The sequence below is a fragment of the Pongo pygmaeus genome, chromosome 4 (assembly GCF_028885625.2).
Source record: "Pongo pygmaeus isolate AG05252 chromosome 4, NHGRI_mPonPyg2-v2.0_pri, whole genome shotgun sequence".
In the NCBI taxonomy this organism is placed as follows: domain Eukaryota; kingdom Metazoa; phylum Chordata; class Mammalia; order Primates; family Hominidae; genus Pongo; species Pongo pygmaeus.
In genome coordinates this window covers 15112780-15133739 of record NC_072377.2, presented here as the reverse complement: position 1 = coordinate 15133739, position 20960 = coordinate 15112780, and the positions used below count along the sequence as shown (strand labels likewise).

Below are 20960 nucleotides of genomic sequence, written 5' to 3'. Positions count from 1 at the left end.
ATAGCTTTCTGCACAAAATATGTATTTAATTTTCTTAAATTAAAAATCTAAATTGGGCCATACTGACCAAATTATGGTCAGTAAATCCCATACAGACTGGGAGTGAGTTGGGTTGGAAGGAGAGTAGCACAGGGCCATCAACAACCACGCAAAATCTCAGCGTCCCTGAAGGACGGAGTGGAGGCTTAGAGGTGGATCCCAAGGAAGAGACCCTCCAGAGAGCAGGGAGGGCTTGCAATTTCATTTTGAGAATCCAAAATAAATAGGGCTAGACTAGAGGGTTCTGTGTGGCTCAATGGAATGAGCAAAGATTCTGGAGTCAGGTGGACCTGGGTTGAAATCTTGGCTTCTCAGAGCAATGGATGGTCTTTTCCCGTCTTCATAGCCTACACTTGATTAAGGTGTAATAAAACCCAAAGGGAGGGATTGAAACCGTCTTTGCAAAAATATGACTGAGACAGTGAAAGAGATCTAACTTAACTGACTCCATCTTGCTTCCAACCTCCAAGCTGTCCTTGTTCATTCCTGGGCGTAGGCTGAACTGACTTTGGGAGAAACTTACAGTTTATAGTTTAAACAAAGATGGTAACAGCACTTTCCCAAAGCAGACCTCATCCTTGCCTGGGGACTAGATTGCCTTTGTAGGACCAACATTAGCCACAAGATTAGAAATTATGTTTTAGGAGTCATGCAGCTGGGGGCTACAACATTCTGATCCTCCCTAAAGTGCTCCAAAGATCAGTGCTTATTTTGCAGACCCTGCACTTGATGGATCAGCTGGCCCCACGCAGATCAATAAACTGGCTCACCTGATCTTGTGGCCCCTACCCAGGAACTGACTGAGCACAAGAAGACAGCTCCGACTTCCTATTATTTCACCTCTGACCCCAATGCTTGGGGAGACTGATATGAGTAATAATAAACTCTGGTCTCCCTCAAAAAGAAAAAAAAAGAGAGAAGGAAAAAAAAAAAAGGAATCTTGGCTTCCCAGCCAGTGGTCTGCACCTGTTTCTCATTGGATCCGCATAAAACGTGACGCATCCCCCTCGTTTCACATCCACTTTGTTGGCTGGCTCATTGCACTCCCAGGGATGCGGCAGAGTGCCTGCCCCTAGGAGCCCAATTTGCTGTCAGTTCCCCCCGTCCTGGGCCTGCCTGATGTTTGTCACCCAGTATAGAGGGCTCTGTACTCAGTGGCTGCACCTGAGTAGGCATGCCTCGTCACCTACTGTAGCTCCTGGAGGACTTTCTGCTGGTACCCTGCTAACTCTGCCACCTCTTCCTGTTGCAGGCAGTGGCAATTTTGACAGCCACGTACCCTGTGGGTCACATGCCATACGGCTGGTTGACGGAAATCCGTGCTGTCTATCCTGCTTTCGACAAGGTGAGAACCCGTGCGGTGTCGTGTCTGAAACATGCTTTTGAAATGACTGCTTGATAGGGCTCTCTGATGAGGGACACTTTGTTGCTTCTCAGCCCTGCTTCCCTTTGTAAGATTAATGTGACTTTGGGGGCATTGAAGGAATATTTCCTCAGAAAATAACAGGGGCAAGTTGAAGCTTACCTTTGAAGCTGATCCCAGGATGCTTTTCCAAAGTGATCGGCCTGTGGTTACTCTCAGGTTTTTCCCATTGAGAAATGATTTGTTTGCGAAAGGGAAAATAAACTTCCCCCAAAATCAATTTATGGGATTTTAGTTCTGTGGTTTGTTTCTTTAAATGAATACTTTGCTGACCCCATACAAGATGGCTAAGGTGTAGGCAAGAAGCCATGCGTGGCTGTCTTTCCGTGGGCTGGCCTACCTGCATGCTCAAGTTGGCCATAGGCAAGACCTGGGTCCAGTGTTTCGATATGGCAGACGTATTCCAGTGCAAAGCCTCTGTTGACAGCTGCTCTGTCTCCCCAGCCATGGGAGTCACATAACCCTTCTGCCCTGTAACTTGTGACCCAGTCAGCACTGTCCTGCTGTCATTCAATTCAAGTCTATTTTATAGCATTATCACTTAAACCTATAGACTTTTTTTAATACTCTAAAACAAATGGCTGGTGAAACATACTCCAAAAATAGTCTACAGTGTTTTAAAATGATACACAGGAAGGAAGCAAACAGACTGCCACTTCTTACCATGAAGGGCACCTGTTATGCCTTGAATGTCTGCAGAACTAGCAGCCACTGCCGGCATCACACTGTCTTATCCCAGCCAGAGCCTGTGAAGTGAGGAGAGGAAGCCTCCTGGCCAGGGGTGTCCACAGCGCTCAGCTCTGGCAGAATGGGCAGCTTGGCCTTGGACCCTGGGTAATGCTGGCCCCTCCCTCTCTCCCCCACCACTGGCCTGACCTCTCCTGAGCACGGGAAGCCCTGGGAAGCCACACAACAAGGCTAGGCCACAGGCTGCAGGCCTCCGTCCTTCCTTCACATGGCCACCAGCTTCCAAAATGCCCCCCTGAGACCGTTTGTGGGTTCTGAGAGGGGCGAGGCCTGTGGAGCAGGGACCTGGGGACCCCCTCTCCCCCACCACACCTTACAGCCTGGCCCAAGGGCATCCCCCCAGTCATCTCTGAAAGTGTGAGGTGGAGATGGAGGATCAAGTCTGGAGTGATCACCCACATCTGCCCTCCTCCTCCTCTGCTCCTGCAGTTCCCGAGCAGTTTCTCTGTTAATGCGTGCTTGTGCAAACACGCACACACATCCACCCCCACACACAGCTTGCTCCCACTTCCCCATCAGGGCATTCTTCCACTGCCAGCCCCCAGGCCACTCTTCCCTGCCTCTATCACCTGCCTCCTCTATTTGCCTACCCATGGTCACCTGGGAAGGGTAACCCACCTGAAAACCAGTGAGGGATTCCCCTGCCTAAGCTAATGGGCGATAGGCCCAGAACCCTGTACTGAGAGTGGAACTTCCTCAGTGGACCATTAGTTAGGACCCACCACCTGCTGGACTGATAGTTGGGACCCATCACCTACTGGACTGTGACTTAGGATCCACCACCTACTGGACTGATAGTTAGGACCCACCACCTGCTGGACTGTGAGTTAGGACCCACCACCTGCTGGGAATATTCAGTTGCAGCATCAGGACGCAGAGCGCCTCCTAAGAAATGCTTTTGGTCCCTGCTTCACAGGCCTTTGAGAGTGGACTCAGAAGGCATGAGTCACTTGCTGGAGAGAGCAGACACTGTGTTTGAGTGGGTTTAATTCAGTCTATAGATAGAAATCATTGTTTTCATTTCAAGGCACCTGTGTATAGAAGTAAATCCTAGAAAACCAGCATGAATGTATGTCTTCTTGCTAAGTTTCAGTTCTAGCTCCTGATGAATAAGGTGATCATCTGATGAAACTGATGAGAAGGGCAAGTACTGAAGTGTTAGAACCTCCTGGCTGCTTAGGTCTCATCTGAGATTATTTTTGGCTGCCTTGAAATCATAAAATTTAACAATACAACACTGTATGGTTTCAGTAAGAGCATCCAAGAAAAACATTGTTTTATTCTTGATCACAGAGGCTAGGAGCCATAAAAAATTCCTTTAACGAGCATACCTCTCACCAGAACTTCGAGTTACTCCAAATCCTTTTAAAACCTCGCCCATTGTTTTCAAGCATTCCAGCAAGCTACACCAGCCATTTATATGAATACCGTCTATTCACCAAAATCTTAGGCACCTCCATATGGACTTCCAGAATCTGCTGCATTGACAGCTGAAATCCTTAGCTTCCTTGTGGGCTCCAGAATCAGAGATTTAAAATTTCTCACATACCTTCCGGGAGTTCTAGCTAAGCATGAGCTGAGAGAGGTTTCCACTAGTGCAGATTCTCTCTAATGTTCAGTTACCTGCAAAAAAGGATGCTTCTGAGCCAATTGGGCAAACAAACTGAAACTCCAATGCTAATCTAATGATACCTGCTGGTTTATTTCAACGATCTTCATGTGAATATGTGCCATTTTGCAAATCACAGTGCCCCAAAGGAGCTGTGGTACGTTGCTGTCCCCATGGCAGTATGTGTGTTTTGCTGAGGTTCCCTAATTCTTTCCAACATAGGCCCCCTTCTCATCGTACCCAGCAGGGCACTGCTCTTACAGAATGCGGTCCTCTAACAGATCCAGGGTGAATGGAGATGGAGGTCTCCAACCACTGGGACTTGTACTTTGCCATAGAGCAGTCTGGAAAACAGATGTTTTAGAGACTAGATTAAGAAAACGTATACTCATTCAGAGGTTGGTGCTGGTGGTGGAAGGGATTTGAAATGACCTTAGCCTCCCAATAAAGGAAAAGCACAAGCTCTTTTCCAGGTGGATCCTGTAGTAGCTGTGGGTGTGTGTTTCACGCGGCTGGATGCGGAGCCAGGTGTTCAGGGTTTGTTTTTGTGAGTTGGCTCTGGGACTAATTCGGTCCATAATGAGGCCAAGGTTATTTTTCTCTGCCAGTTTTCGTGGTCCGGGGGCCAGGCCCTCGTTTTGCAGGGGTGAGGAGCACGCTTAGCAGTGCAGCTGGAGAGCCTCGGCAGGCCCCTTTGACTGTCAAGCTGGGTGACATCTGAGCCCCCCGCAGTCCTGCTTGAAATGCAGTGCAGCAGATGTTCTTGGGGCATCTTTTCTACGCAGATGTGCTGAGTGATTTAAGGGGAGACACGCAGGGCGTTATCTCAGCACGCACAGCCTCACCGGGGTTGGACGCATACCAGGACATGATGCCTGCCTTCAGAGAGCTCCAGGGTCATCGGGCTTTACAGGAGGTGGGGCCCAGCTTGGAGGCCAAAGATCAGAGAGGCTTTAGGGAGCAGATGGGCTGTGAAGATCATGGGCCTTAGAAAGAGGGATGTTTCTGAAAATCAGGATTCAATGGCAGGAGGAACAAAAGCACCAGGTGTGTCAGCGGAAGAGCAGGAAGTCCCATTTGGGCTAGAAGTGGAGAAGTCACGGCTGGAAAGTGAGTCTGTGTCAGATTGCACAAGGCCTTGAATGCCCAGTGGAATTCATAGTCCATTTGGTAGGGAGGAGAGGAGCTCTGGAGGCCACTGAACAGGGCCATGGCATTTAGGGAGATGCTGATTGGGGCCAGGCACAGGGTCTGCTGGGACCAGGAGCCAGGTGCATGGGGCAGGAGCAGGCTCCAGAGCCGAAGCCCCAGGACTGGGCGAGATGGGCTGCCCAGGCAGAGGGGAGGTGACTGAGTTGGACAGGCTGCAGGGCATTGAGTCGAGAATTCACTCAGGTTAATGATCCTGTACAGGGACCTGGTAGCTGCCCGAGAGACACTCAACATGACAGCCGCCTGGCAAACTGTCACTTGAAACCTCTAATTCAGACACATCAGATAAAACGAAAGCAAGATGCTCTTCAAGATCCCCCGGTGGGTTCAGCCAAGGATAAGCCGGGCCCATTCATGACTGTGGTTTTCTTTCCCCAGAATAACCCCAGCAACAAACTGGTGAGCACGAGCAACACAGTCACGGCGGCCCACATCAAGAAGTTCACCTTCGTCTGCATGGCTCTGTCACTCACGGTAAGGACAGAGGCTCTCTCTGTCTCTTCTCTCTTTTTGGTTTTTGTAAAGGGGTAAGTTGCTATTTTAAAGGGGGAAATCTTATTTTCCACAATGTAATGTGGTGCTAGATTAATTAGCAACCTCTTCAATACACGTTCTTCTTCAAATGTGAACGATTGTTATTCAAGGAGGCCCTTGAGTCTAGGAATAAAGGACCTACTTCAGGCATTTCTTGGGACTTCTCAAATGCTGCAGAAAGGAAGAGGTTGCCTTTAATTGAAATAATACACTTGTCTTGCTGAAAAATTTCTAGCCCACTTTTTAAACATCAAAAGTCAACTTTACAACCATCCCTGTCTCTTTTCCAAATTTAATCAGCATTATTTGTTTTCCCCAGTAAAAATTCCTTTCCAGTTATGTTTGTGCTGACATAGCCTACTTACTTGGCCATCACGTGCCCATAGGCATTGAGCCCCTGCGGGATCCCAGGCCCATCTGTCTGCTGAGGATACAGCTGTGAGCAAGCGTGTGTGACACTGTGTCAGCAGCAGAGCCTGTCAGTATTTCTATGCGCAACCTTAAATAAACAACACACATCCTTCATGGTCAAGCCCCTGTGTGTAATTCAGATGTGTCTGAACATTGATAATGTTCAAAAAACATGGATAAAATAGGTACATGCTTTATAGTCCAAAGGACGTGGTATATAATTTAAGGTTTTTTAGAGCGTTTATCAACAGTGGCAAAAAACTTACCATTTATAAACAGCCTTCTGTTGGAGACTGTGCCCTTTGGGTTATAAAGATGGAGATGAGAAGAGGATAAGAAGAAATAAGGGTCTTCTGAACTTGGTTCTGTTTTCCTTGTTTATTGTTGTCACAACATATGTCCTGTTAAATCCGGTAGAAACTTACATTTGCATATACAGTCGAAATATTTGCAGAAATGTCGAGATGTGTGCAGTTGTCATTGTCAATAACTAATAAAGAGGACCGAAGGCTGTGAAGGTGTTGGATTATGCCAATAACAGGAGCACAGGGGCTGGGTCCTTCTTACCATCATCACAAGAACCATGGAGCTTGATGAGCTCTGTTAGTGGGCCATTAAAATCAAGGCCTGTGTACATTTTAAACCTTTAATGGACATTTATGAAAGCCTGCAGCTTAATATTTGATCCGTTGATCCAACACTTAATTAGATTGTCACAAGGGCAGTGCCCATCACAGAAGACCTCTGACACTGCCGAGTCATGACCTCGTGTCCTCAGCTGCCCTTGTCACCACCAACACAGCCCCTTTTGCCAGCCTGTCCCTGTAGAACATGGGGGCGTTGAGAACCTATTCCAGCACTGCCTCACTGCAGAAGAATTGCTGATAGCAATGCCTCTTTGAGCGGGGCCAGTTCCCCAGGCAGCCCTGCTCCCCTGTTAGCATGATTTCTCTGTGGTGCCCAAGCTTTTCCATAGTTCCCTAAAACATTAGCAAAACACTCAGCAACTTTGAAACCATTTAAAAGAGCGTTTTAGGCAGAACAGAGTAGGTTTCTTTTCCAGGAAAAGACCTCAGCATTTGGAGACTGTGTTAAATGGCTGGAAGTCCAAGGTTGAATTAACTCTGCTGTGAGGCCCTGTGACTTGGACCTCATCTGCATATAAAGCTGACAACTCCTGGCTGCCGCTGGCTCTGCGGTCCAGAAACTCACCTCCTCTGTCTTCTTTCATACTGTTTAACATCTTCCCGCTGCTAGAGTTGAATCTGATGGAGAGCTTTACCAGATTGGGCTTAAGGACATTCTCCTCTCTTTCAGTTCACAGGCAATAATTTGTACTTCTAAAAAAAATATTGTGCAGCAAGTTTATTTTGAAATGATAATGACTTATAATCTGGGAAAATGCTTACATTTCCCAGGTAGAGGCTTTATTTATTATTCTAATCCTCTATCTAAAAACCATCTGTGACTTGAAGTTTCTCAGGGTAAATTTTCACCTTCTAGAAATAGAGATTCAGGACCCTTTGTCAGAAAAGAACTTGGAGATGAACTAGTCAAAACCCATAATTTTTCAGAAAAGGAAATGATTCACACCAGACAAGTGACTTGTCCAAGTATCCAGTAATAGAACCAGCTACAGCCCAGCCTTCAGGGCATGCTCTCCAGGGCCCTGTCCTCTGAACCACACTGTTCCCAGAGAGTAGGAACAAATATTGGCCCTTAGGCCTCCAGACTGGGGCGCTTGCCACCATGCCTGAAACAGTGGTTTCTTGCCCATTAAAAACCATAGTATTTGAGTTTGTGGCTTAGGAAGGGTCTCACCTACACCATCCTTATGATGATTCAATCAATTGACCCAACATCTTGGCTAAAGGAGTTTTCACTGAAAGACACATAGAAAAAAATATAAAGGGAGATTTTTCTTTTTTTTTTTCTTTTTTGAGACAAAGTCTCACTCTGTCGCCCAGGCTGGAGTGCAGTCGCATGATCTCGGCTCACTGCAACCTCTGTTTCCCAGGTTCAAGCGATTCTTCTGCCTCAGCCTACCGAGTAGCTGGGATTACAGGCTCCCGCCACCACACCCGGCTGATTTTTGTGTTTTTAGTAGAGATGGGGTTTCACTATATCGGCCAGGCTGGTCTCAAACTCCTGACCTCAAGTGATCTGCCCACCTCGGCCTCCCAAAGTGCTGGGATTACAGGCATGAGCCACTGCGCCCAGCTGGAGATTTTTCTTTCTAAATTAAACTGTCCCTGTAATGAGTACTCACCTTATTCTGTCTCTTACTGTATTCATTCTTGTACATCTTTTGCTGCTCTTAGGCCCCAAACTTCATGAGGCAGGGTCTGCAATGTCATCTTTTATCCCCAGGGCTTTCGCATCCTGCTTGACACTGAGAAAGGTCACAGTAACAGGTTAACAAACACAGGAATCAACTAATCCTTAATTATGAGACAACGGTCAGTAAGGTACCGACAGCATTCACCCTTGTGAATGGCAATCTTCTCATTTATGCTCAGTTTGTTCTATCTTAAAAGCTTTCAAAAGGCCCTTGATTTTCTAGTCTACTTTCTTTTTCCTTGGTTTTGGGTTTTGTTTTTTTTTTAACTGTTTGTATAGAAGGGGTCTCACTATGTTGCTCAGGCTGATGTCGAATTCCTGGCCTCCTAAAATGCTGGGATTAGAGGCATGAGCCACTGCCCCTGGTCTGTTTTTGTTTTTTGAATTTTGAAACTTCTTAATGTCAGGAAATTAATGTAGCAGAGGTCATTGAAACACTTGACAGCAGCACACTTGGTGTTTACTTCAGCGGATGATTCTATGTATACAGTAGGAGCTGCGTGATGATGCCACAGCCCTCCACACATTGCCCAACGTTAGCACGCTTTCCCGCACTCGGCTGCTTTGGGAAAATCAACTTTTGTCCCTGAGTCTTTTGAGAAGAGCTGACCCCCAGGATCCTGTAGACGCCCAATGACTCAGTGATTCAAAGGAAAACGTATACTGTCCAGAATCAAAATGCATCCTTCCCTCAGAACGGCACCCTCTCCAGGCCCTGACATTTGGAGTTCAACACCTGCCTTTGCCTGTGAAAAATACCGCGGTGTCACTGCTTGACAGTTAGTAAGACGCTCATTTCAGCCTGCTACAATGACGTGTTTGTTTATTCCTATTACACATTTTCTATTTAAATTTAGAGTATCTGTCCTACTCCAGAAGTTGGTTCTGCCCTTGTACTCTTATCCAGCAGTTTTGTTGATCACTGGGTTTTAAGAAAAGCAGCAGATGTCTTCTGCCCAGTGTGGAAGAGGGGCTGAAGTCAGAGGGGTGTAGAGTAGGAAAATGGAAATGTTCGCGATTTCCGTTAGCATCTTGCTTTCAGTCCTTCAGAGCTACGGTTAGGCATGCTCAGCCAGAGGTTGATTGATTGATCTCTCTATACCATCTGATGGGCATGAGGATGAGAAAGGGGGTACCTTTAGTTGATCCAAAAGATTGGCTTCAAAACAGTAGAACTGTCAGATGAAACGGAATCCCCTTGATAGCAACAAGGGAGCAGACACAGTACAAACCCAGGTTAGCAAGGTGCCTGCGGACTGACAAGCAGCTGTTTGGGGTGAAGGGAAGCACGTTTCAAAAATATATACAGTATAAAGCCATTTGGAAGAACAGCTTCAGAGGGTCTGCTTTCACTTGGAAGCGTGAGGGGTTGCAGCCACGCCATGCAAGGTGTCTCCACCGGTGCTGGAGTCAGAGCCAGTGCTCGCCTTGCCCTGAGCCTTGCGGGACAGCTGCGGCCTCTGTCGCTCATGTGACTGGCTGTAGAACACAGTGACAGTGAGTGTGCCCTAAAAGGCTGTGCTTCTGTGGGTAGACACTCTTGGAGCCACAGGCGGTAGTGGGCTCACAAGAGAGGAGCAGGCACCACAGTCCTTCCTCTTACGTGGGGAAGGCAGCTGCAGTGCTGAACTTACAGAAACCCAGCCTCCTACAAACCCCTGGGGCCTATCATGGTGCCCTCCTGGACTCTAGATGTGGGGATAAGATAGAAACCACTCACCGGCATGGGCTGTATCTTCCAACAGTCCTTTTGGTGGGGAAGAAGTGTCCCAAAAAAGTGACGGACCTCCCTATTCCTGCAGGCCAGGCCAAGTGGTGAAAGCCAGCCCATCGGGCTGCTAAGTTTACCAAATTTGCCAATTTACCCAAAACATGACTTTTAAAAACTGTTTCCGAAGTCCATAGCCAATCGTATTTTAATAAACAGAAGTTTTTAACACCTTTGGATGCTTTTAGTTGACTAGTTTCCATTTTGATTTCACAATGGCATTTTCAGAACATCTGGTGTTTATCTTCTCAAGCTCCCTGCTGTACTCTACTCTGGGGAGTTAGTGCCAAGAGAGGGGGACCCTCTGCTTCAGGAGACGTAGAGAAGAATCCATGCAAAGCACAGGCTTGGCCTCTGCTAAGGCCTCCCCAAACCATTAGCACACAATGGAAATGGGCATCTCTCCAGATGGATCTTGGCAAGCAGAGCCAGCTGGGCACTTTTGTGCAGTGCACAACCTACACGACCGTACCCAGCACCCCTGGGATGCCACATTCAGAGAAAGAGAAGGGGGAGAACAAGGATCAGGGAAAGGAGAGTGACTGAATGTCAGAGAGGTGGAGTAGCATGAAGGTCAGAAGGAGAAGGGAGAGAGACTGGTAAGAAAAAGATGGGAGGTGACGAGTTAGAGAAAGCTGGAGCAGAATGGCAGAGGTGGGGTTACAGACAGAATGTGGAGGCCCCAGAGACCCTGGGGCCCTGCCAATCCTTCCAGTAAAAAAATGGCTATAAACTTTAGAAGAGTTTAAAAGAGACAAGATCTTAAAACTGAGAAAATTTGACAAATTGTTGGTTGGCGAAATTGGTTATCCACCGGTTGAATTTTGGTGAGCTGACCTATTTCAGGATGGCAGGTGTGGATGGGACTCTGTCCAGGGCTGGCCCCGCACACCCACATTCCTATGACGCAAAGGTCATGGGACTGTGTCAGGGCCCCCAGACTACATCCACTGGCCCCCAAATAACTGGTTTCACTGGCTTCAACACATGGAGGCTGGTTGATGTGGTGGGGGTGGGGAGGTGTTGCTGTCACTTGAGGCAGAGAGAGAAGGAAGCCTGGCCACGCTGGCACACTGTGCCAATCAAACCACGTGGCCTCATGCAATAGAGTGCAAGGGTATCTGAGGTCAGTGGCTGTTTGTATTTAAGGATCTGATGCTTAAAAAAAAAAAAAAAAAAAAAAAGTTAACATAGGTTTTTACTCTGGATCTTTCTGAGCCTTGCTTTTTGCAGCCACTGAGGGGTTAAAGGGAGACCATGAACCTGCATTCAACCCGGAACCTTCTATCTTTATTGTTATGGGTTGAATAGGATTCGCCAAACATTCTTAGGTTAAAGTCCTAACCCCCAGTACCTCAGAATGTGACCTTATTTGGAAATAGGGTTAAGATGAGGTTCTGGTAGGTGAGTAGGGTGGGCCCATGATCCCCTATGACTGGTGCCTTTTTAGAGGAAAAAATTTGGCCACAGACATGCACACAGGGGAAGCACCACGTGTAGGCTGGAGTTTTGCTGCTTCAGCCCAGGAGCTACCAGAAGCCAGGAAAGGCCTGGAACAGACCCTTCCCTAGCACCTTCAGAGGTGCATGGCTCTGCTCACACCTTGATTTCAGTCTCTGGAACTGTGGGACAGTAATTTTCTGTTGCTCAGAGTCACTCAGTTTGTGTTATTTTGTTTTGGGTGCCTGGCAAGCTAACAACTATGATTTCTGAAAGGAAGGAATCTTCTTGTCACTTAAGGCTACGCGTGTATTGATGAACCAGACTTCTAACTATTCAACTCACTTGTTTTTGTTTTTTGTTAGATTCTATCTCCTTTTAGTTTCATGAGACATCTCTATTATTTTATTTCCAGATTCTCCATGTGAGTAGAGGATTTGCTTAGAAATATAATACTTTATGCAGTGTGGCCCTGTATCTGCATTTTTTAGTTTAATTTTTATTTTTTGTGGGTACCTAGTAGGTATACATATTTATGGGGAACATGAGCTATTTTGATACAGGTAACCTGTGCCAGTACTTACATGCTTAATATTTTTGCCAAAGGTTTCTGTGGGGACAGGGGGTATTGACATCGTAGCGTCTGATAGAAGTACCAGGACTAGATTTAAGTTACTTTGCTTCTTGTTTTTATTCTGCTTTTTATTCATTGAATAATGCAGTGCCCCCCAACAAGGTCTTTGCAGAGCCCAGGACTAACCTGTGCCACTACAAACATTCAAAAACTGAAATATTTTTCCAATTTTCAGGAAACAAAATAAGTTGCTAGAATTTTATTCATTTGTATTTATTCCCCCCCAGATTGCCTCAAAATCTTGATCTCTTCTACTGTTTACCACTTGAACCTTATAAAGGGTAATCTGATTTGGCACAAAATTATAAAAATTACTCATTTTTCAGTTTAACATATCAATACACACCCCTGTTCTGCCAAGAACCCACGTGGGGCCCACCACCTGAATGAGTTTGAAAGTAACAGAGAAGACACGTTGTTTATACCCTGGGCCTGCAGACACGCACTGCTTACCAGCCCCTCCAAGCCCTTAAGGAAGTAAAGCCTGAGCCCCATGGATCCCTGCACCTGCTGAGTGCTGCCTGACCTGAGTCCCACCTCAAAGAGGCAGGTGCCCAGCCCCACTCTTTCGGTTTTCACTGCTGTGGAAGCAGAGCTATCATAGTGTTATAAGGTTTCGGTGCCGCAAAAGAAATAGCACTTGAATATAAAATTTTCTTTTTAATTCTCAGCAAGGCAATGTACTTCTATAGAAGGGTGCGCCCTTACAGATGGAGCAATGGTGAGCGCACACATGGACAAGGGAGGGGAAAGGGGTTCTTATCCCTGAAGCACATGGCCCCTGCTGCTGTGTTGTTCCCCTGTTGGCTAGGGTTAGACTGCACGGGCTAAACTAATTCCAATTGGCTAATTTAAAGAGAGTGACGGGGTGAGTGGTTTGGTGGGAAAAATGGTTATGGCAGAGCAGAAAATCAGAATGAGTCAGGGTGGAGCAAGTAATCAGAAAAGGTTGCTTTACGAGGAATTTAAGTTTAAAAGTAGAAGGCAAAGAATTGAACATACTGACATATTGATTCTTTGAAGAGAAATTTAGAACTCATATCTAGCGATAGGGAGAGGTCAGTCACGAACTGCCATCCCACACAAATGGTGAAGTCACTCAGTAGGGCTTCATTGATCGACTTCCATGATTAACACCTTATGATACCCTACAGGTTTTTTAAAAATTGGTTTTCTTAGTCTCAGCTTTAAGACAGTGTTCAGAAACCAGACATCAGCCTAACGGGGTGCTTAGTCCAGACGCTCCCGACACGCATGCGCCATCAACGTGGAGAAAGCAAAGATGTGGTGCCTCTGGCCTCTTGGCTTTCCGAGCCCAGCACCAGCTTGGAGGCTCTGAGGCACACGGGGCTCCGCACACGAGCACTTTCCCCGTGGCCTGAGACTCCCGATGGCCTGCCATTCACTTAGGTGCAGCAGGCAGGGAGCCCAGCAAAGCCCATGTAAATGATCTCAAAATACCTCAAAAATTACCAAATAGAGGTAATTACATGAAGCAGTGTGTGAAATGAGCACAATGAGGATCTAAAACAGCTGATTAGCATGCTAAATGGCCATTTTGTAAGTTTAATGAAGTAACATATCATTTGACACAGGAACAAAAGAAAACAATCAAAAAACACTCTGGGCACAGGAGAGACTTCACTGGCTTCCCTCTCCCAGGCCTGGGTGTCTCCTGCACCTATGGGCAGCGCTTGTGAAGTGCTTTTAGCTAGTCTGTGGTCTTTGCTCAAAAGGGTCTTCATTTTCTCTTAAGGGCTAACTACCGTGTCCCCAGCTCTGGGTCGGATGTCCCACTTGCTTGGGCACAGTGAGGTAAATGGGTTTGAATGGTGCCATGAAATTCTTCTAGGGTCTTTTTGTATCTTCCGAGCCCAGTGCGAGGCTAAAAGAACCACAAAGCACTGCCAAGAAACAGCACATATGGCAAACAACAGTGCCTCAAAACCTGCTCACTATGAATCAGGTGTCAGACAGTTTTCAGTGGCCTGTAGTCCTCCCTGGAGATGGCTCTTAACTGATGTGGCTTGAAGAATGAACTGATCGTTACCAAAAAAGAAGTTTCCAGAGGGCCAGGGTGCACGCACTGGAGCTGACACCACTGATCTCTTACAAGTTCCCACCTTTGAAACTGGAGATGGGTTCAGCTGTGAGGGCTGTCGCGCCTGTGGCTCTCATGACATCTGACTGCCCTGTCTGTGTCTGTTGATTTAATGAGGGAAGAGGGATGGAGGCAGAGGGATTTAGGTCAAGCTGGAATTGGCTACATAGCTTGGTGCTTATAGGTGTGGGCCCTGGAGCCACAGGGCTTGGGTTCAAATCCAAGCTCCACCACTCACTAGCCGAGTGGCTTCAGGAAAGTCACTCAAAACTGCAGTCTTCAGTTTCCCCAGATGCCACACAGAGGCAATAAGAATTGCTCACCTTTTAAGACTTTAAAAGGGGTAAAAGCTTAGTGAAATACCTGGCATGTGCTATGTGCAAAGAATGCCAGCTCTCCTCAGCCAACAGCTCCACCACCCGGGACACTCAGTGGTCCTTAACATAGGGAAAGAGGGCTGCACATGTACATAAGTGGCTAGGGGTATATTTTATGCCAAGGAATAATTTTATGAATTATATATATGTATCTATATCTTATAGATAAATATAAAGTTTATATTCTTCAAATTTGTGTGGGTTTTGGTGGGGTGAGGGGTGTTGTTTTTTTAAAAGCCAATCTCTTGATTGGTAGATTTATACACACCTTCAATAGACAAACCCTGCCACAGACATGACCCCTGTATGCACCATTTTTCTCCTTGGGGAAGCTCTTTAGTTGACCCATCACCCCCTGCTATTTACAGCCTCCCAGTCCCAGGCACAGATGGTGCTACCTGAGCCCCATCTTCTTGCTAACACAGAGATGCCAGTTCTCCATCAAGCTGTAGTGAACACAAAAAGAGGGGAATGAATAGGTTGAGTCCTCTGACTAGACATCTGATAGAACCGCGGACACAACCACATAGTAGAAAATGCCAGTAAGGACCGATTTTAAGTTGCACCTGGGCTTAGGAAGCATGTTAACATTTTGAAGTCCTCAGGTGAGAAAGAACACCCGTGTGTCCACAGAAACCTGGGTCCTGTGGGGCACACGTGATGCTTCCTAAGGACCCCTTGCGACCCCTGCTTACATGACACTCACGCAGCTCCCTGGGCCTCCTGTGTGTCTCGTCTCTCCCCACATTGCCCTGTCCCACACAGCCGTGGCCATATGCATTGCTGAAATCATCAAACGCCTGGGCAGTGGAGCAGAACACGTCAGCCCATCACTTTTACTAGTGCAGCCTAAGGCTATATCTGCTTTTTAAATTAGCCGCCTGGCACTGTTCTCACGATAAACACGAGACCCATAAGCTCCAGTCAAGGACTGGGCCCTTCTTTAGGATTTCCAGCCTCGAGGCTCCCAGCCTTTCCCTGATTCTCTAAGCTTTCTTTCCACCACAGATGAGTTCATGCTGGGAACCTTGCACAGTTTTATGGTTATCAACAGAATGCTTTGCTCTCTCTTGTCAGTGTCGGTCTTCAGATCCCACTTGGCTGGGTTTGCTCTTCCTGGCTAGTTTTGAGGTGACCCTCCTTGGTGGAGAAGGCAGACAAAGAGCAGGGGTTTGGAAGGTACCCCCGGCCCCTGGCAGCTCTTTCCCTTTTCCCTTCTTTGTCGTGGCACATTTTTTACAGCTCTTTTCCTTGATCTGAGCACTTTTACTCTGAGCACTTGGGATTTCACCTCCCGACCTTGTTCTCATGGGGGTTCTTATGGACACATCGTTTGGTACCACCATAGACCCTGCCATAGACATGACATCTGTGTGTACCAGGCTGCCCCCTCAGCCCGCCTCTCCCTCCTAGCCATGGCCGACTTGGAAATGATAAAGATCCTCAGGAAATGAGCCCTCTCAGTAGCCACCCATCCGCCAACAGCCTTCCAGATAGTCCTTCACCACTGGCTGCTGCCCCCGGAGGACGACATGGCCTTTCACGCCCGTGTTGGGCTGCCTCTCCAGCTTCCCATGCAGCGGTGTCCCCTCGCTCTGTGCTTTGCCTCGGTGGCTGCTGCTTGGCCTCGAGGGCCCCGTCGGGCTTCTTGGCAGGCAGGTGCTTCCTTATCAATCTCTCCCTGGCACAGACAGGTACCACCCGTTTTTCCCCTGCCAGAGCCTACCCCACCATTGCAAGGTGGCAGGTCACAGACAGTTTCAGTATTTACAGTGCCTCTCATCCCAGTGGAACCCAGGCTCTGGCCACCTCTTCTTGGAAGGCGCAGCTGGCAGATAGAGGCGGAGGCACAAGGAAAGGAAATGTTTCTTAGAAGTCAGAGGTTTGGGGTCCTTCTGCACTCCTGGCACTCGCTTCTTGCTGGCAAGTACGCTGGGCGCATCCACATACACGTCAGCCCCATCCTCGAGGCTGCAAGCCCTTAAAGGTCGACTCTGCATGGGGCGTCCCGGGACCTGGGTAAGGGAGACCTGCAAGCGGGCAGGTGAAGGCATGGATGCATGTTTTGCTGTCCCCAGTACCCACTTCCACACCTGGGGACCACGAGGCCTTCAGATGCCTTCTGCTTTCCTCCTCGTGGCCTGTTTTCTGGTTGTTGGGAGAGAATTTGTCTTCTGAGAGTTTTTCAGCCTCTTTCAGAATCTCTGGTGCTATTAGATCATATTTGCCTCTTTTCCATAAGTTTTGAAATCTGTTTCCCTTAATTTCTTTAAAAAAAAATAATTTTCCCTGATTCCTGTGAATGTGAAGAAACCATGGCCACTCTCTTTGTCAGCAGCCCAGGATCGTCCCCTCCAGCAAGGCTGTGAGACCCCCTGCTCCAGCTTCTGGGGAGAAACTTTGTCCGGGAGAAGGGATTAGGTTTGGAGGCTGCCAGAGAGGAGAGGGGCTTAGTGGCCTGGTCAGGTCCCCTCCTTGCATGCTGTTTCTGTAGAACCCAGCATGGTCAGGTCCCCACCTTGCGTGCTGTTTCTGTAGAACCCAGCACGGATCACAGCACAGCGGGCTGCTTCCGTTGGGCTTCACTGCCTGCCGGAGGGAAGTAGGTGCCATCCTAGAGCAGGCGCCCCCCTGCGGAACTGAGGATAAAGGTGTTTAATATTTGAAACGTCTTCGTCCTAAAGCTTCAGAACTTCAGGCTGCAGAGAGAGCAACTCAGGAGGGAAAGAAAACAAAGAGCAGCAGCATCAGAGAAGGAAGCAGCCTGAAGAATCCACTCTGTCCGGGTCTTTCTCTTGGACACATTGAGCTAACCCCTGTCTGTGCACTTGCTGGGAAGCGCCATTCCCAAAGCTAGAAACCAGAATTCTGGCTCCACCCCTTTTCTCCCCGCCAGAGCCTACCCCACCATTGCAAGGTGGCAGTTCACAAACGGTTTCAGTATTTACAGTGCCTCTCATCCCAGTGGAACCCAGGCTCTGGCCACCTCTTCTTGGAAGGCGCAGCTGGCAGGTAGAGGCGGAGGCACAGGGAAAGGAAATGCCTCCTAGAAGTCAGAGGTTTGGGGTCCTGTCTGGCACTGCCTCTCGCGTCCTCAGTTTCCTCAATTAGAAGACTTTTTTTTTTTTGGTCAGGTGCGGTGGCACAACCTGTAATCCCAGCACTTTGGGAGGCCTAGGCGGGCAGATTACCTGAGGTCAGGAGTTCGAGACCAACCTGTCCAACATGGTGAAACCCCGTCGCTACTAAAAATACAAAAAAATTAGTGGGGCGTGGTGGCACACAGCTGTAATCCCAGCACTTTGGGAGGCCAAGGTGGGCGAATCACTTGAGGTCGGGAGTTCGAGACCAGCCTGACCAACATGGAGAAACCCCATCTCTACTAAAAATACAAAATTAGCCAGGCATGGTGGCACGTGCCTGTAATCCCAGCCACTCGGGAGGCTGAGGCAGGAGAATTGCTTGAGCCCGGAAGGCGGAGGTTGCAGTGAGCCAAGATCGTGCCACTGCACTCCAGCCTGGCTGACAGAGGGAGACTGTCTCAAAAAAAAAAAAAAAAAAAAAAAAAAAAGGCTTTTTTTTTTTCCATCATTTCAGGGCCAGTTTTGGATGCACCTTGCAGGTCAGGATGGGCTCCTCCACTCGCATTTTTACCTACTGTCCATGTGTAATGGAGAGGGCCTTCCGTGCCCTGGTGAGCTTGTCCTGCTCCTGTCTTGCCGCTGCTTGGGCTAGCACCCCAAGGATTCCATCTTCTTGGTTGCACACCATTATTTGCAGCTGCGTCTCAGTAAAGCGTGTCAGTTCTGAGTCCTTCTGTCATGTGCTAGAAGATAGCAGAATCTGAGCCTGTAGTAAAACTTGCCATCCAACAGGACTTTGCCCGGCTGGCCCTGTGTTCCAAGTGAGAAATTCCGTTCATGAGAATGACCCTGTCTCACCTTCCTGTGGCAACCTTCCCCCAAGCCATAGCTGTCACTCAGCCCTCTCCGGCGGATGCTAAAGGCCATATTCCAGCGGTGGTACCACGCTGACCCTTTGTCTGGAACAAAGACGGCCTGTTTGAGGCTTTGTTAATGCTGGGCCACCCCACCCCCATGCCACGAGGTAGAGACTGCCACCCCATTGTTCCCGGCTCCACTGGAAGAAAATGCCTCTCTTGTGTATGGGGAATGAAAAAAGAACCAAAGGTGAATTAATGGAATTCAACACTTTCCCATTTGGTGCCCCTCACAGTACCCTCGGACCTGAATGGTTTAGCAGCCTAGGGCATCTTGGAAACAGGGAGAAAGCAGGGCTTCTGCGGCCCCAAGGCCTGGATTGAACTCTGACCCCTGCCTCTTTACCAGCCGGTGACCTGGGGCAAGTCACACAGTCCCTGTAGGCCCTGTGTCCTCCTCAACTAATAAGGCATCTGTCTGGGGAGTGTATGAAGATGAAATGGAATCATATATGGAGCGCTGTTGGCGCATAGTGAGTGACTGGTGAGAGTGACTTCCTTCCCTCTGCACTTCTCTCTGGAAGCTTCAGGAATCCGGCATTTGCTCTTTATGTCAGCACGTATAGCAGGTTTGAGGGGTTGATTGGTTTGTTTTGGGGGAATTTAGGTGAGATGAAGACAATAAAGGCTATTCCCTAAAACTCTACCTAAGTCCTCATAATAAGACACCAGGGCAGATGCACACGTGTCATTTAAACAACGAGCAGATGAACAGAGTGTGCTGTTATAAGCAGGTTCCAAATGTTTTTAAGATGTTTTTTAATTGTAGAAAAATACACATACAATGTACCAACCTCACCATTTTTAAAGGGACAGTGAAGTCCATTCACATTGCTGCTTGTCATCACCATCTACCCATAGCTGGATTGCAAAACTGAAACCCTATACCCACTAAACAGTCACTCCCCATGTCCCCTTCCCCCAGCCCCAAACAAGTTCCAAGTTGACTATTAATAGTCAAGGAGAAGGAAAAGCTAAACAGAAGCTGGAGTGTGGAACTTTCTCAATAGTCCTCAGATCCTGTGAGAAAAACCAGGAAAGGATTAAAGCTGCAGAGAAAAGGAATAGGAGTTGGACAACCCTCTGCGGGCTTGGTGCATGGCGCCCCCTGCTGTTTGAGGTATGTCATTTCTTTTCACCAACATGGCATTACTAGATTAATAAGTCGTCTGGATCTGAAAGACACTTTGCTTTCATGCAGTGTGTGCATTTGGCAATTTCATTAAACCTAGATGATAGCAGGGATGATTTAGTTTTCATATTCTTCAAAAAGCTGGTTATAAAACTATATCTGAAAATGTTGATTTTTTTACCATGAATATGCTGTAACAGTTGATGATTGCATCAACTCCTTTATGAAAATATTCAAGATTTATAATAATTATTATGATTATCAACAAGCCAGATGGAAGGTATCAAATTCTACATAAACACTTTGTAATATGCTTTTCCAAGCTCCTTAGCTTACAAAACCAAGCTCTGTTTCTCTCAGTAATAGATGTCATTTACTTTCATCTATTGTAAATGTAAGTTGCGGTTTGCTACCCCTATGTTAGCCAACTAGAATCTTTCTAGCCTGACCTTAAGTAAAAACTCCTCCCCGTGTCCCCACTGCCTGTGATGGTAATCATCATCATCCCTCCTGTGAGGTTCCCTACTTTCTCCCACTGAGCAAGACGCGAACATGGAAGCGTCCCTCTCTCCCATTGTCCCCTCACGTGATGTCTCGGGAACACATGGCTTTTCACCCTTCTGAGGACAGGTCAGTCAATCCCAAGAGCCCATTCCTTCTGGTAGTTGCTACAGGTATGCACCCCTTAAGCGCCGATCCCCAGAAATGGGAGGCATTTGCTACTTTCACACATTGCCTGCTTTCGGCAATTCACCCTAGTGAAATGGCATTGTTTTTCCTTCTAAATTGGGAATCTGAGAGAGTGTCCTGATGGAATTCCATGTCATTCCATTTGGGACGTACTGACTCATCCAAACATTAGGAACACTCCTAGAGAGGCCCCATCCAGCTCATGAGACAGCTCACAAGTGAGCGGGAAACCACCGTGAGGACAGGGCAGCCACGCCTCCAGCCTCCCTCCCATCACTCTTCCCCAGCTCCTGTCTTTCATACTGTACATTGGTTGTTCTCCCTTCCCCACCAGTCCAAACCCTTGCCAGCTCTCACCTGGATGGTCACAGTAGCCCTGACGAGGATCCTTGATTCTGCCCTTCCCCTGCTTGCCCTGCCTCTCCTCCGCCCACAACCTGCCATGGCTCTCACGTCCCTCCGAGTGAAAGCCAGAGTCGTGACCATGACCTGTGAAACCCTTC

General features: G+C 47.8%; 1 protein-coding gene and 1 long non-coding RNA gene across 3 annotated transcripts in view; one reads left to right on the top strand and one right to left on the bottom strand.

The window, feature by feature from the left end:
• ANKH (ANKH inorganic pyrophosphate transport regulator) overlaps positions 1-20960 on the top strand; it is a 161499-nt gene that overhangs the window by 123391 nt on the left and 17148 nt on the right. The window contains exons 7-9 of one of the 2 annotated variants that reach the window (XM_063664671.1): positions 1292-1384; positions 5409-5504; positions 19561-19755. In XM_063664671.1, the coding sequence (XP_063520741.1) occupies positions 1292-1384; positions 5409-5504; positions 19561-19755 (384 nt within the window). The remainder of the gene's footprint in view (positions 1-1291; positions 1385-5408; positions 5505-19560; positions 19756-20960) is intronic. The other variant, XM_054487325.2, reaches the window with a different exon arrangement.
• LOC134739577 (uncharacterized) lies at positions 3187-20926 on the bottom strand. Its single transcript, XR_010126363.1, has 4 exons — positions 20815-20926; positions 8245-8367; positions 6242-7315; positions 3187-5735 (listed from the first exon to the last, which is right to left on the bottom strand). It is a non-coding gene; the product is annotated as an uncharacterized LOC134739577 (long non-coding RNA).